Source organism: Etheostoma cragini, chromosome 18 (genome assembly GCF_013103735.1).
Source record: "Etheostoma cragini isolate CJK2018 chromosome 18, CSU_Ecrag_1.0, whole genome shotgun sequence".
NCBI lineage: Eukaryota > Metazoa > Chordata > Actinopteri > Perciformes > Percidae > Etheostoma > Etheostoma cragini.
Window position 1 is genome coordinate 23,044,279 of NC_048424.1, and position 13,031 is coordinate 23,057,309.

Consider the following 13,031-nt stretch of genomic DNA (forward strand, 5'->3'; position numbering starts at 1 on the left):
GGTGGATGTTGGTAAAATAATTGCATCACTAGAGAAAATCTCAGAAGAACTTGCAAGGGAACTTTGCTGCTCCATCGTTTCAGAGGAGTTGACACAAGGCACTTAAATGCCCCGAAAAGGCGATGGCATTCATAAAGAATATGGAGTGTCTTGTTGGCAGGGGCCATGATAATGTGCAGCCTCTGCTGATGGCTGTGTTAGACATGGATGATTGGGTGCAGTCAATCCATGAGTGGGCTTGTGAGATGGGCTACGCTAGGCTACGCTAGGCTACGCAAGTTTTGCAGCGTTTGAAAAAATGTAGAAATTGAGGAAAGTACATGAGCTTTCTGGAGGGCTCCTAAGAATGAAAACATTTGTTTTCAGTTTTGTCCCATTTTCTTGTATAAACGCAGATATGCTAGTCAAATAATGTTATATCGTAGATTATGTCAGTCCCACATTGGTATTGACACATATTTAATTGCAATATTGCTATATTTAATATACCGTTACATCCCAAGTACATAAGTGAGAAAGATGGGTTGCCAAATTGATAGAGCCTGAGCCACACAACCTCCTTTCCACCATGCAACTAGGAAAGAAGACCAAACGTACAAGAAGCAAAACTGAGCAGATCATTGATTTCCGGGACAGCCGATGGTCCAGCACAGAGCAGCCTGAGAAAAAAGAGAGGGAAGGAGAGACAGAGGGAGAAACAGAGGGAGGCATACAACAGTGTTTGTGGGTCACAAACACCAGGGGCTTATTGAGAAGCAGTGGCTTTCCGAAGGTCAGTATTCTTCTTATTGGCAGGATTACTCTGCTTATATTACATGGAGACTTGAATAATGAAAGAATAATCAAATAATTAAAAGTTAAGGCAAAGAGATGAATTTGGAGTTGGGATTTAAAGAAACAGACAGAGAACCACCAAGTTTAGAAAAGAATTTAATAACTACAATGTATTGCACTGCCTTGCACACACACACACACACACTGATAGTGATCAGATGAGCAAGACAACCATCTCGCCATTATTACAAAGTCACTGTTGCGCCAAATAAAAGGGGATTTAGGGGATTATTTGTGACCTCAGTGGTGGATGGCCATGCCTAGGATATCTTCAATGGTTTATGTGAAAAGTGTGTTTAGTTATTGCTTTTAATACCACTGCTGCACTAATTATGGAGCTAGAGCCAAGAGGCTAACACTAAGACTAGTGAGTCTTAGTTTTTACGTAAACTAATGCAGGAGTTTACTTGTCGAGATTTCCTTGGTCTTTATGGTGAAGGCATTACAGTGCCACTGGCCTGAGATGCCGAGATTTTGCTGTCTTATTTTGCAGACGTTTTTTTCTCATGGTTGTCCATTAGGTTTTCTAATTGGTTTAACATTTCTTGCGTTTGCGTACTGTATTACTTTTGTTAATTGACTTTCTCTTGCATGTGTTAAAATTGTCTTTTTGTTACAGGCATTACATCATAGGTAACTCTCAATTGCTCTTGCCGTTATGTGGATGACACCCAAATACACGGGGCAATCAAGCCCTAGGAAACCAGTCAGTTAGCTAAACTAGAAGCATGCGTTACGATATGAATCCCGGATGTCCTACAAATTCTGATGTTAAATCCAAACAAACCAGAAGTTATTGTGCTGGGGCCTTAAAACCTCCTAAGAACAGAGATCATATTTCTCCTTTCTGGCCTTGTCATTTCCTTGTCTGCATTGGCTTTCTGTAAAATCTGGGATTCTCCTTCTCCCGTCCTAGCACGAAATGGTCATGCACCGACATATCTAGAAGAGTTTCTGGTGCCTTATTGACCCACTAGAGAACTATGCTCTCAGAATTCAGAGCTACTTGTGGTTCCTAAAGTGTCTAAAACAGGAAGCAGCCTGAGCCTTTGGCTTTCATGCTTCGCTGGAACCAACACCCAGGTCGGGTTTGGGGGGTTAAAACATCACCACACTAACCTGAAACCTGTGTCTTCGATAAAGCTTAAACGGTTGGTTGAGGCATCGTTTGGAGTTAGTTTGCACGATTGAACGTTCCGCCCAGCATTATTCAGGACATTTGTTCTACACCTGCCTTATTGCACAATCCAAATTTCCCTTTTTTAATTTTTACCACTGATAGCATGTAGCTTGTTAGCTTGAAGGTTGATGGTGCAAAGCCAGGTTTTATCCTGGAAATGTTCTTTCTTTGATCCATATCCCTGATGCTAATCAATAAACCAAATGTATATTTTCCACTTTTCTTTGTTTTCTCTGTGCATAAAAAAAGGTTGACAATTATTTCTTTTTTAAAGTAGCCTAGAACAGACAACACATATAACTAATTTCATTTAATTTGTAATTATGCATGATTGATATGGCCAATAATGTAATCATGATTAACTATTTGAATCTATTGACAGTCCTAGTTTTAAGATGTTAGGCTGTGTCAGAAGGTGTATCTGAGTCCCACGGAGAGTGAGGGCGAAACTCAAAAGATTGGGAGGCTTTTATTGTGAAAGAATCGACCGGAAATTTGACTAAGCTCCTGTGTGTCTTGTGACTACATAACCCAGTGATCGGAGAGGCGGTCGGACTGACTGGATGCTACCGCTGCCCACAGGACGCGTTCAGGTTTCGTCCATAGCAATAGGACCGGGGCGGGCTGGGATCGGGGTTACAGCTCCCGGAGGAAGTTTACCTGGGGGGTTCTGAAGTCGGATCGGGATGACTGATGACCGCTGGACTAAAGGTGAGGGATGAACAAAACCTTCACTTCAGGATTGTTTTTCACTGTTGTCTTTTTCTGCGGTATGATCTCCCATAGACTACTTCTAAATCATATTCTCATAACTTCATTAAGATCTGCGGTATGATCTCCCATAGGCTACATCTTAAATCATATTCTCATAACTTCATTAAGATCTGCGGTATGATTCCCCATAGGCTACATCTTAAATCATATTCTCATAACTTCATGAGGATCTGCGGTATGATCTCCCATAGACTACATTTTAAATCATATTCTCATATCTTGACTAGGAGCGCGAGGGTATTCTCTACTAATAAGACAGGAGCCCCGGTCCATTAAGTGATGGAAACGGCGTCACTGTCCCCACTCACAAAGAACTACATGTCCCTCCTTCTCCACTTTTCTGTTAGGCCTACATGTATTCGATATTATAATACCGTGTTACCGTGTTCTCACTGCAGTCGCCTGTCTCTGGACAGGGAAAGCTCCGGTGTTTTCTAAAAGGTGATTACCAAGAACGAAGATTTGTAAGCGGTGATTAATATACTGGGCTTTTTTATTTTGCCCCCCCCCCCCCCCCCCCCCCCCCCCCCCCCCCCCCCCCCCCCACTCTGACATCTCCCCCGCTAACATGTTTTGGTTCCCAGAACGTTCTATTTTGGTTGCGAGAACGTTCCCTGAAGGTTAGGTGTGTTTAGGTTGTGGTTGTATTTTGGCTGCATAAGAAAGTTGATTTAACGTTCTGGGAACGTTAGTTTCTGGTTACATCGAACGTTCCCCTAACGTTGAAGGTGTGCGTGTGTGTGTGTGTGTGTATATGTGTGTGTATGTATAGGCTACTATACATACACGTGTATGTTTGTTTGTTTGTTTGTTTTATTTGGATCCCCATTAGCTTCAGCATACACTAAAAGCTATTCTTCCTGGGGTCTTACAATCTTTTCTTGACAATACACATAACATTTCATTACACATACATACATACATTTGAAAATACAATCATAAATAAATCTTACAATTAACACAGTTAATACAAATAAAAATTAAACCAAATTATGTGTGTGTGTATATATATATATATATATATATATATATATATATATATATATATATATTTTATACACACACCTACATAAAGTGTGCTTTATCAGGAATTACTTAAATTAGCAGGAGCGAATGAACAGGCAAACTTCAATACAACAACAATAAACAACAATACAAAAAGATTAAAGGGTGTAGAGTGCAAATGTGTGCAAGATGCACATTGGTATGATGTAGTATGTAATGTGTAGGTGAATGGCTAACATTGCAAAAATATAATTGCTTTAATATAAACTAAAAGCTCCATGGTTTCGAGGGCTCAGTCCTTCTCAGCTGGCCTAAAAAGAAAGAAAGTAAAGTTTGATAAGTCATTCTAAGACTGAACAAGTTGACAAAAGCAAGATCGATTCCCTGCTAACAACCCTGTTTTACAATACAAATAGTGATCGTTTTCACATTCCTCTGGATTATTATGAACATCACACAGAAGAATTTCAATTTACCGTCTGTGTGTCGTACAGAGTCCTCCCGTCTGCTGCAGCAGCGCCGGAAAGCTTTTCTGGGAGGCCGCTAGAGTTGAAGTCCAAACGAAGCAACGTTACTAGTCGACTACTAGTCAAATTAAAACCTTATCAGCCAAGCCGAGCAAAATACTGATGTAAACGATAACATACCACCTGGCTGTTATAGCCCTGCAGATGTCAGGGCCTGGGAGGCCTTCTTTGCCTTTCTGCTCCACAGGCTAGACTGGAGAACGTCAGTGGTTGCCACTCGCCGTAGCATGCCACACATGGCAGTACATCCGGTGGATCCTCCAAGGATGGTCTGAAATAGTTGCTGTAAAACACAGGGAGCTCCTTAAGAGCCTGAGCAGCTCATCCATCTTCTCCTTAAAGAAATCCATGTGCTGCACCATGCGGGTAACGGATGTCCTCATGGCTATGAAAAAACGAATGCTCTTAGTTTTAGTTTTTATACATTATATACTTATATTTGAACAACCTAAGTGTTTTCACCTCTTATTTCCATCTCCATGGCTGAGCCTCCTCCCTCTGTGGGAGGAGTTCTGCTGATAACAACAAAAACGTTATCTTACTCTTGAGTTCCTAGTCATTAAATTGTATTTAACTGCAAATACAAAATTCAAAGCCACTGGACCTTTAACTGGGTCCCAAGCTGAAGTGGCAGGCCGAGCTTGTGTTAGACCCATCCAGGTATGGGCGACCGGCTGATTTCCTGTGTGGTGTTGACTCATCTAAAAAGAAACTGTTCATTTATGGTAGCTTTATTGCACATGCCTTTGGAAAAGATGAACCTATGCTGTTATTTTAGACACTTGCTAAAAAAAATGAGGAAAACTTACATCTAGGTGAAAAAAGGCAGGAAGAGACAAACATCAGAACAGTCAGAGGATATGCACCAGGTTGAATGTCAATAGTTCCATCGAAGGAAATATGACTGTGGTTTCTTAAATGCATGAATAACATGTGTGAGCCAGTAGCAGAATAAAGCAGTATTTCTTTACAGAGAAAATGATTTATTTATATATAGTATAGCGGCAGTAGGTCACCTATACACAGCCAGATTTTCTTTACTGGATATTTGACCCAGCTGCGGTTGGGCAAATTGCAAGCTTGACTTGAGTTCTCACATTGAGCACAGAATCAGTAGTAGGGGACGTCCTTTTGGAAAAATGTACTTAATTTTTTACTTTACTTAGAAGAGTTAAATAAATTGTGAAGAAAAATAAATCTACACAACTGCCTACCTCTGTAGATCTGTCCACCCAGGAAGATGGCGCAACCTCCGTAGCACAGTCAGAAAACTCGACAATCTGGAAGTTCTTCATCTGTTAAGAGACAACGGCATTAGGGGCATACATTAGTGGCATACATGCAAATGAGGGACATAGATTGCATTAAGAACACTCAAAGTCCTTTGCTTTTTGCAATGCTTAATCCTTTTCAGTTTTGAAGTGACACATGGCTCAAATACAGATTATATAGCCCAGTGTACACAGCCAATACAACAAAAAAAGAATTGAAAATTAGATTTACGTTAACAGTAATATATATATATATATATAAAGAATTATGGAGAATCATTATGAACCATACTGACACACACAGCTATGTGCAGTGTGGGGTTGAAGTTGTGTACATGTCTCCTAAAAATTAGGCAGGACTGTCAAGAAACTGTTGGTCTGTGGCTCCTGTCTAGCCTGTCTTGTGAGTTCACATGCTGGAACCAATTTCACTAAACAGTCTCTCTTTTCCCCCCACCGAAGCACCCGGTGGTTCTTGAATCACAAGGATCTGTGAAAAGAGGCTCCACCTTCTCAAACACAATGCCAAACCACTGACACTGTTCAATCTCTGAGAGCCTTTTGGCCACTTCAGTTAGTGGTCTTCTTCCCGATGGGACCAGACGATTCAGTTGCCCCAGGTAGTTCTCAAACCAAAAGGCACCGCATGCATCCAGGCAGGGCCTGACGTTACCGTTTTTGACCACCTGTCCTGAGTGAACTTTGTGGGTCATGGTCCTCGCTGCAGGAGTCACTGGTCTCATCCATGGGCGTTTCCCACATTTCCAGACTAGTTGCAGAAGCAACACTGCAGCTTCTGTCCTCCTCAGAGCAGCTGACATAATGTGCTGGCATTGCCTTGAGCCTGGCTCCTCTTCACACTCCTTTGTAGTTGCAGCTCTGGGTGGTGATGTCGATGATGTTGTTGGCGAAGACGCTCAGTCTGGTCCTATAGTACATCTCTCGTATCTTTGTGTAATCCTGCCGATCTTTCCTTACTCTCATTGAATACAATTTTAATGCAACAATTGTGTCCCTGTTGAAATTAAATCCAAATATTTAGACAGGCAGTGTTAACAGCTAATGTGACAGGATTCCTCTGGACATCTTTGACTGCAACGTTAGCTAATGTTAACAACTACTAAAATCGTATCAGAATCGCTATTTTGAAGACACACCGCTCAACAGAGCATCACACTTTGCTCCAGGTCTCACCAGGGTGAAAACATGGTTTGTGCACATAGAGTTTAATAAAAATTGTTTTCAACACTTCACTGCTTGACTGGCAAGATGGCAACATGCACGTTAATGAGCCAACTCCTCTACTAAACTATTCACTAACGTTAACATTACCTTAACATTGTTCCTGATTGTAGTTAAATAAACGATGTGTGTATTTAGACAACCAAGGAGACAATCTTTGTCATGCTACTAGCTAGTTAGTAGCTAGCTAGCTAGCACAAAGAGGCAATTCAGGCAATTCAGTTCTCTCAACTTAACGGTGCAAGTTCACTTAACTAATGACATGTCCAGTCAACTAAGGTTTGGTTGTAAACACAACTTTCAATTTAGTGGATCCAACGTCAAATTATGCAATATAAGATAGGTACGTGTGTGTGTGAGAGAGAGAGAAAAGGGGGGGTTATGTATATGTGTGACAGAGTCTGTGTGTGTGTTAGTGAGAAAGAAAGAAGGGGGAGTGTACTTCTGTGTGTGTGTGTGTGTGTGTGTGTAAGAGAGAGAGAGAGAGAGAGAGAGAGAGAGAGAGAGAGTGTGTCTGTGTGTGAGATAGTGAATGCCAGAGTGCAAGATGATGGTAAAACAGGAGAAGATATTCAATCACATATCTCGACAAGAGGCAATAAAACCAGCATATTCTGAGAGAAAGAGCAAAACGGCTCTCAGGACTTGTAGTCCACCTCATACAACAGCAAAGCAGAACATGCAGTGTTTGACAAAGCATCATGATAGTTTAACATCGAATAGTTTTCTCCTTTTCATCCCACAAACAACTGACCTTACTATCACCTAGGATACACGTTGATACATTTTAAGGAACCGTAACTCCATGACAAAATGTAGGGTGGCACTAATGGGGGCGCTGAGAAATATAAAAAACAGCTATTAGGACTGTGTTGTCCATCTCAGCATCAACAGCACATGGCTATGTGGAGGACATAGTGCTATCCAGAACCTGTGATGCTTGAAAAATAAACAGGATAGTTTTAAAAGGTTATGTAGTTGTGTGAAAAAACAAGAGGTAGTAATGATCCCCTTTTTATCTTTAACTGACCTTACTGGGAACGAGGGTCCAAGTGAGCGTGTTGATACAAGGTTTAGCAAACTTAAAAGACCAGCGTAGGTGTGCAACTCCAAGGTTTATAGCCAATAAAACAGCTTTCACCTTTGAGAGATAGGGAAAACTATCTGGGCTACCTAGTCCATCTATCCCTCAGCCACACAAAAACATAACTGTGTGCTTTCATATACTATACAATACAAGGGCATATCACCAAGATAATCATTGCACTCTTCCATTTCAAAGGCTGTTGGACATATTTTAAAGTGTTTAGTGATCCACAGTGGGGAAACTACAATTTACACTCTTAGTAATCACTACACACAGGGCTGACATGCACACACATGCACAAATGGAGAGATGTCAGTCGGGGGGCTGAGAGCTGGACCAGCACCCTGAGCGGTTGGGTGGTACGGGGCTTTGCTCAAGGGCATCTGGCAGTGCCCAGGAGGTGAAATAGCATCTCACCAGCTACCGATCCACACTCTGTACTTTGGTCCGTATGGGGACTTGAACGGACGACCCTCCGGTTCCCAACCCAACTCCCTACGGACCGAGCTACTGCCACCTCCTCGACATGAGCTTGTTCCAGAGTTCAACGTCCTCAGCCACAGTGTGTAAATGATGAATGGTTTCTGTCCCATGTCAAACAGCTCTGGGTAGTTGTCTGGGACACCTTGGAACAAATAGTCTGGATACTGGCAGGTGTTGTGAATCAAGCTTTGCCCACATGCATGTGTTTACATTTCAGAAACCCTGTAGAGCTTTCTTTTTGAAAGATTTCCTTTTGTGTGTGAGTGTGTGTGAAAAAATCTATTTGAGAAAGCAGCGTCATTGTTCAGCCTTTTCCTCCACTTGGCAGGAAATTCCCCGCTCATGGCAGTGATGGAGAACGAGACGTGGCCCCACCCTGCATACCTGCCCCATTATCTCCTGCATGGCGACCCTTTTGCCTCGAGACTTTCCAGAGAGGCGGACATCATTGCAGCCTTTTACATCTGTCTGATAGGTTAGTCTGATTGCAAAGATTGTGTTTCTTCATCTCTTCATAAATGTTATTATTTTACTGCTTTTCACTTAAAGTTGTGTCAGAACATATTTGTTTTCAACAACCTCTCACTCCGAGGAAATGGGTAAAAAAAAGATGATACGCTGTAATACAGAAAAGCAACGCACACCAATCACTGGAAGGAGACTTGAAAAACTGTAATAAATAGTGAAGTAGCAATTGTTTTTCAGAAGGCTAGATGGTTGATTAAAGTGCTCCTATCTTTAATGGGTTATATATCTTTTTTGTGCATGTTATAAGTTTACAAAGTGAAAAAGCTCAAAGTCCCCCCCCCCCACAGTGACTTACCATCTCCAACAGAAAACACTGTTCACCAACCGCTCCAAACGACTCTGTTGTAGTCCAGTCTTTACTTCAGGGACAGACGTTACAATGCCTGCCTAGCTGCTAGCATGGCACACCTCATACTCTGCTTCTGACTGGCTAGAATTCCTTACCTAGGTACTGTCAGGGCCCTCATACTCTTCTTCTGACTGGCTAGTACTCCTTACCAAGGTACTGTCAGGGCACGCCCTCATACTCTGCAACTGAGGTCAAGTAAAATTAAAAGAGAGTACAGGTCCGAGATGGCTGCAAGCACCAAATCATTGGTGACCTTGATCAGAGCGGTCCCAGTACTGTGAAGGGAATAGAAGCCAGATTGATATTTTTTGAAAATGTGTTTATCTTTCAACATAAGATTCATACCACATCTCCACCTCCAAACAGGGATTGGCTACAAGGCCTTTTACCTTGGCAAATCGTTACTAAGAACACATTTTATTGTAACAGCAACCAGGCGCTCCTGCTTGCACCACTAAATCCAAAGCCACAGACTCAGCCACTGTCAGGTCCCAGGAGCTGTCACCATGGTGCCCATGGGCCTCAGCCACAGGCCACTTTTTCCGCTGTGTTTTTCTTTTGCCTACCGACTCACTCTCTGATTAGGATGAAGTGTCTGACCTATTATTCACCCAGGCATGATCCCTGTCACTTTCCTCCTCTGACTCCGATAGAGCCCCAGCATTAGAATCATCACATCTTGTTCTGAAGCATCTCCATGGCCATTACAACAGTCATGTTCCTCTTGATTCGCTCATTTCTTCTGGACATTTTTATTACTAACTTGTTTCTAAATAGGTTATATAAAGCAGTGTAGGCTACTGTCATCAAATAGGCTACCAGTAAATACAAATAGGCTAGGTGACGCTAGTGACGTTTCTCTAACAGAGACCATGATCGTTACTAAGCAACCAAGATGCATTTTCAACCGCGTGGAAAATTACAAAAAGAATGCCGCGAAAACCCTTCTGTTCAATATGACAGTGTATGGCCAAAAAAGGTTACATTGATCATATTTCCTTGACGGTCATTTTGACCGTCATGGCACCTTCCATGCCTTGCCTTGGCCAACCTGCTGTTCCCTTCCTTACACGGTTGAAATTGCTATCATATACTGTATATGCTAGTAGTCGATGCTAAGGGGGAGAAATGGCCTGAAGCAACACTTCATGCTGTTCTTCTCCATGTACTTGGCACCAAGGGCCAAAGATGGTTTTACGCACTACCAGATATAGGTACGACATATGGTACTACGTGGATGGATGGACTTACAAATCACTTTGTTCCTAAAGTAAATTCAATTGAATTAAATTCAATTTTATTTATAGTATGAATTCATAACAAGAGTTATCTCAAGACACTTTACAGATAGAGGAGGTCTAGACCACACTCCAGAATTTACAAGGACCCAACAGTTCTAGTGGTTTCCTCCAGAGCAAGCAACAGGGCCACAGTGGTGAGGAAAAACTTACTTTTAGGGAGAAACCTCGGACAGACCCTGGTTCTTGGTAGGCGGTGTCTGACTGGCCGGTGAAGAGTGGAAATAACAAAAATAGAAAAATAGTAGTTTGTAGCAGTTCTTTGTAGTATTTCATGGCATAGCAGGGCACTGTTGGCATTACAAGGCACAGCAGGACGTAGTAGGACGTAGCAGGACTTAGCTGGGCACCACAGAGCGTAGCAGATGAACATGGCATTGCATAACGTGTAGCGGGACCATGGCAACAGCTGCTACCATAATTTTGGAGCCTCCCTAATCCAAGGGAACATGCTGGGGAAAAAAAAACACAAGGACTCCGGGGAATGACTCTAAATCACTAAATGTGATTGCGGAACATCACAAATTTCGCCAGAGGGCACAGTGACCAAATTAGTTAATAAACCAGTATTTAGCCTTGTTACGACAACTGGCTGCGCTGTGTGAGTTTGGTGATTTGGAGGAGACAATGCTTAGAGATCAGCTGATAGAGCCTGCGTACGAGACAGACTTTTGTTAGGTGATCTAACCCTGGCTAAAGCTACTTCACTGGCCCTGCAGATGGAGGCTGGCGTTCTTTCCGACAGTTCCACGGCTGCTGGGACGGTGAGGGCCATACATAAACAGCAAAGCAAGGCCCGCCAAGAAGAACAAAGGAAATCTGCTTCATCCACTAGCCGCCGCTCCTGCTACCGTTGTGGCTCAAACAACCACCTAGAAAATCAACCTTCATGCCCTGTTGCAAATGTGTCGATCTGGACTAAAGGAGATGCGTGAAATAGTGACAAACACACTGACTTTGCTTTTAATGAATGATAATGTGACAATACCTGTTAAAGGATGTACAAAAAAGGAAAAAAATCGAAAATAAAATCTTTAGGTGTCAAGATGTCAAAGTATGTTTAGATGTCTAGGTGAGAAACCGGCTGCCAAGCCGCAGATTTTGGCAGAAATCTGAAACTTCTGTCTCTTCTGTCATACTGTTGTGAGCTTGAGCCGCCTGTCCACATCAGTGTCCCTCCCCGTCCGTTTTAAGCCCCGGGCAGCAACCACTTTACTTCATGTCGGCAGGAGAACACTTCCTTACTACCTATATTTAACATTACATTTTTCAAACTCCAGTTTGACTTTACCCATAAATACGAAGTTGAGGAGCAAATAGTTCCTCTTCCTTTGCCACCTACAGTAGACTTGAGCACCTATAAATCATTCCAAACAATTGTGACTGGTGTCTCAGAAGTGAAAATGCTCAATCTCCCTTTCTCTCCCTTTCTCTCTCTATCTTACAGGAATCTTGTCTGCAACAGGGAATGGCTATGTCATTTATATGACCATCAAACGCAAGATCAAGCTGAAGGCTCCAGAGCTCATGACTGTTAATCTAGCCATCTTCGACTTTGGCATATCAGGTACTGGCCTGTGTGTGCAGATATATAGTACAAAAGACAATAAATATCACAAAGACCAAGGAAACGCAAGAAACCATTTTGCATAAAAACTTTAAAATGAAAGGAAAGCATATCCGATTGACTTGGTCAACTATTGGAAGGAAAAAATAGTGGATAGATAGATTTAAGTAAGATGATATGAAATAGTGATTTTTTTTTAAAGTGATCGTATTCTGCTCATTTCCAGGTTCATAAATGTATTTTGAGGTTGTACCAGAATAGGTTTCTATCGTTTCATTTTCAAAAAACACCAGATTTTGTTTTACTGCAGATTGCTGCAGATCCTGTTTTCATCCTGTGTTTAGGTCTCTGTTTTATCTCCAGAGTGAGACATCTCACCTGTTTCAGCTCCTGAGTGAGACATCTCACTAGTTTTAGCTCCAGTGTGCGACATCTCAAAAGTTTGAGATACAGAGTGAGACCTCCCAAGGCTCACAGTCCTGTTCCTCCTCTACCTCTACCTCTTCTTCTCACTCTCATCTGCCCTAGACCTCTTCCATCCATGTTGGCAAAGAACAACACAGCTGCTGCACCTTTCGCGGACTGATTGCTAATTGAAGATTTGTGTGAAGGAGGTTCCAACAGGTGCTTCAGTGATTTCATGCTGACGTGGGTAGATCCTAATAGTTAGGAACTGATGGTTTCTGTTTGGTTACCATAGCTAAATCAATGGCGTTTGGACTGCTTGGATGACATCTGTGTTAAAGGGTGGGAAAAAGTATGAAAGACTGAAACCCATTGGCTGAACAAAGTTCTCAGTTGCCTGTGTCAATACCTTAAACCATGTCACATGCTAACTCACAGTTTGTAGATCTCACTCAGACTTCTCAAAACACATTCTGCGCTC

The 13,031-nt window shown here is 42.2% G+C and overlaps 1 protein-coding gene and 1 long non-coding RNA gene across 2 annotated transcripts in view; one reads left to right on the forward strand and one right to left on the reverse strand.

Moving 5' to 3' along the window:
* Window positions 1–2,551: 2,551 nt before the first annotated feature.
* The window catches only part of opn5 (opsin 5), a 24,868-nt gene continuing 14,388 nt past the window's right edge, over window positions 2,552–13,031 (forward strand). Inside the window, exons 1-3 of the mRNA XM_034899825.1 lie at window positions 2,552–2,725; window positions 8,732–8,878; window positions 12,026–12,145. Of these exons, the coding sequence (XP_034755716.1) occupies window positions 2,701–2,725; window positions 8,732–8,878; window positions 12,026–12,145 (292 nt within the window). The 5' untranslated portion in view covers window positions 2,552–2,700. The remainder of the gene's footprint in view (window positions 2,726–8,731; window positions 8,879–12,025; window positions 12,146–13,031) is intronic.
* LOC117961281 lies at window positions 4,670–5,026 on the reverse strand. Its single transcript, XR_004660363.1, has 3 exons — window positions 4,925–5,026; window positions 4,783–4,835; window positions 4,670–4,705 (listed from the first exon to the last, which is right to left on the reverse strand). It is a non-coding gene; the product is annotated as an uncharacterized LOC117961281 (long non-coding RNA).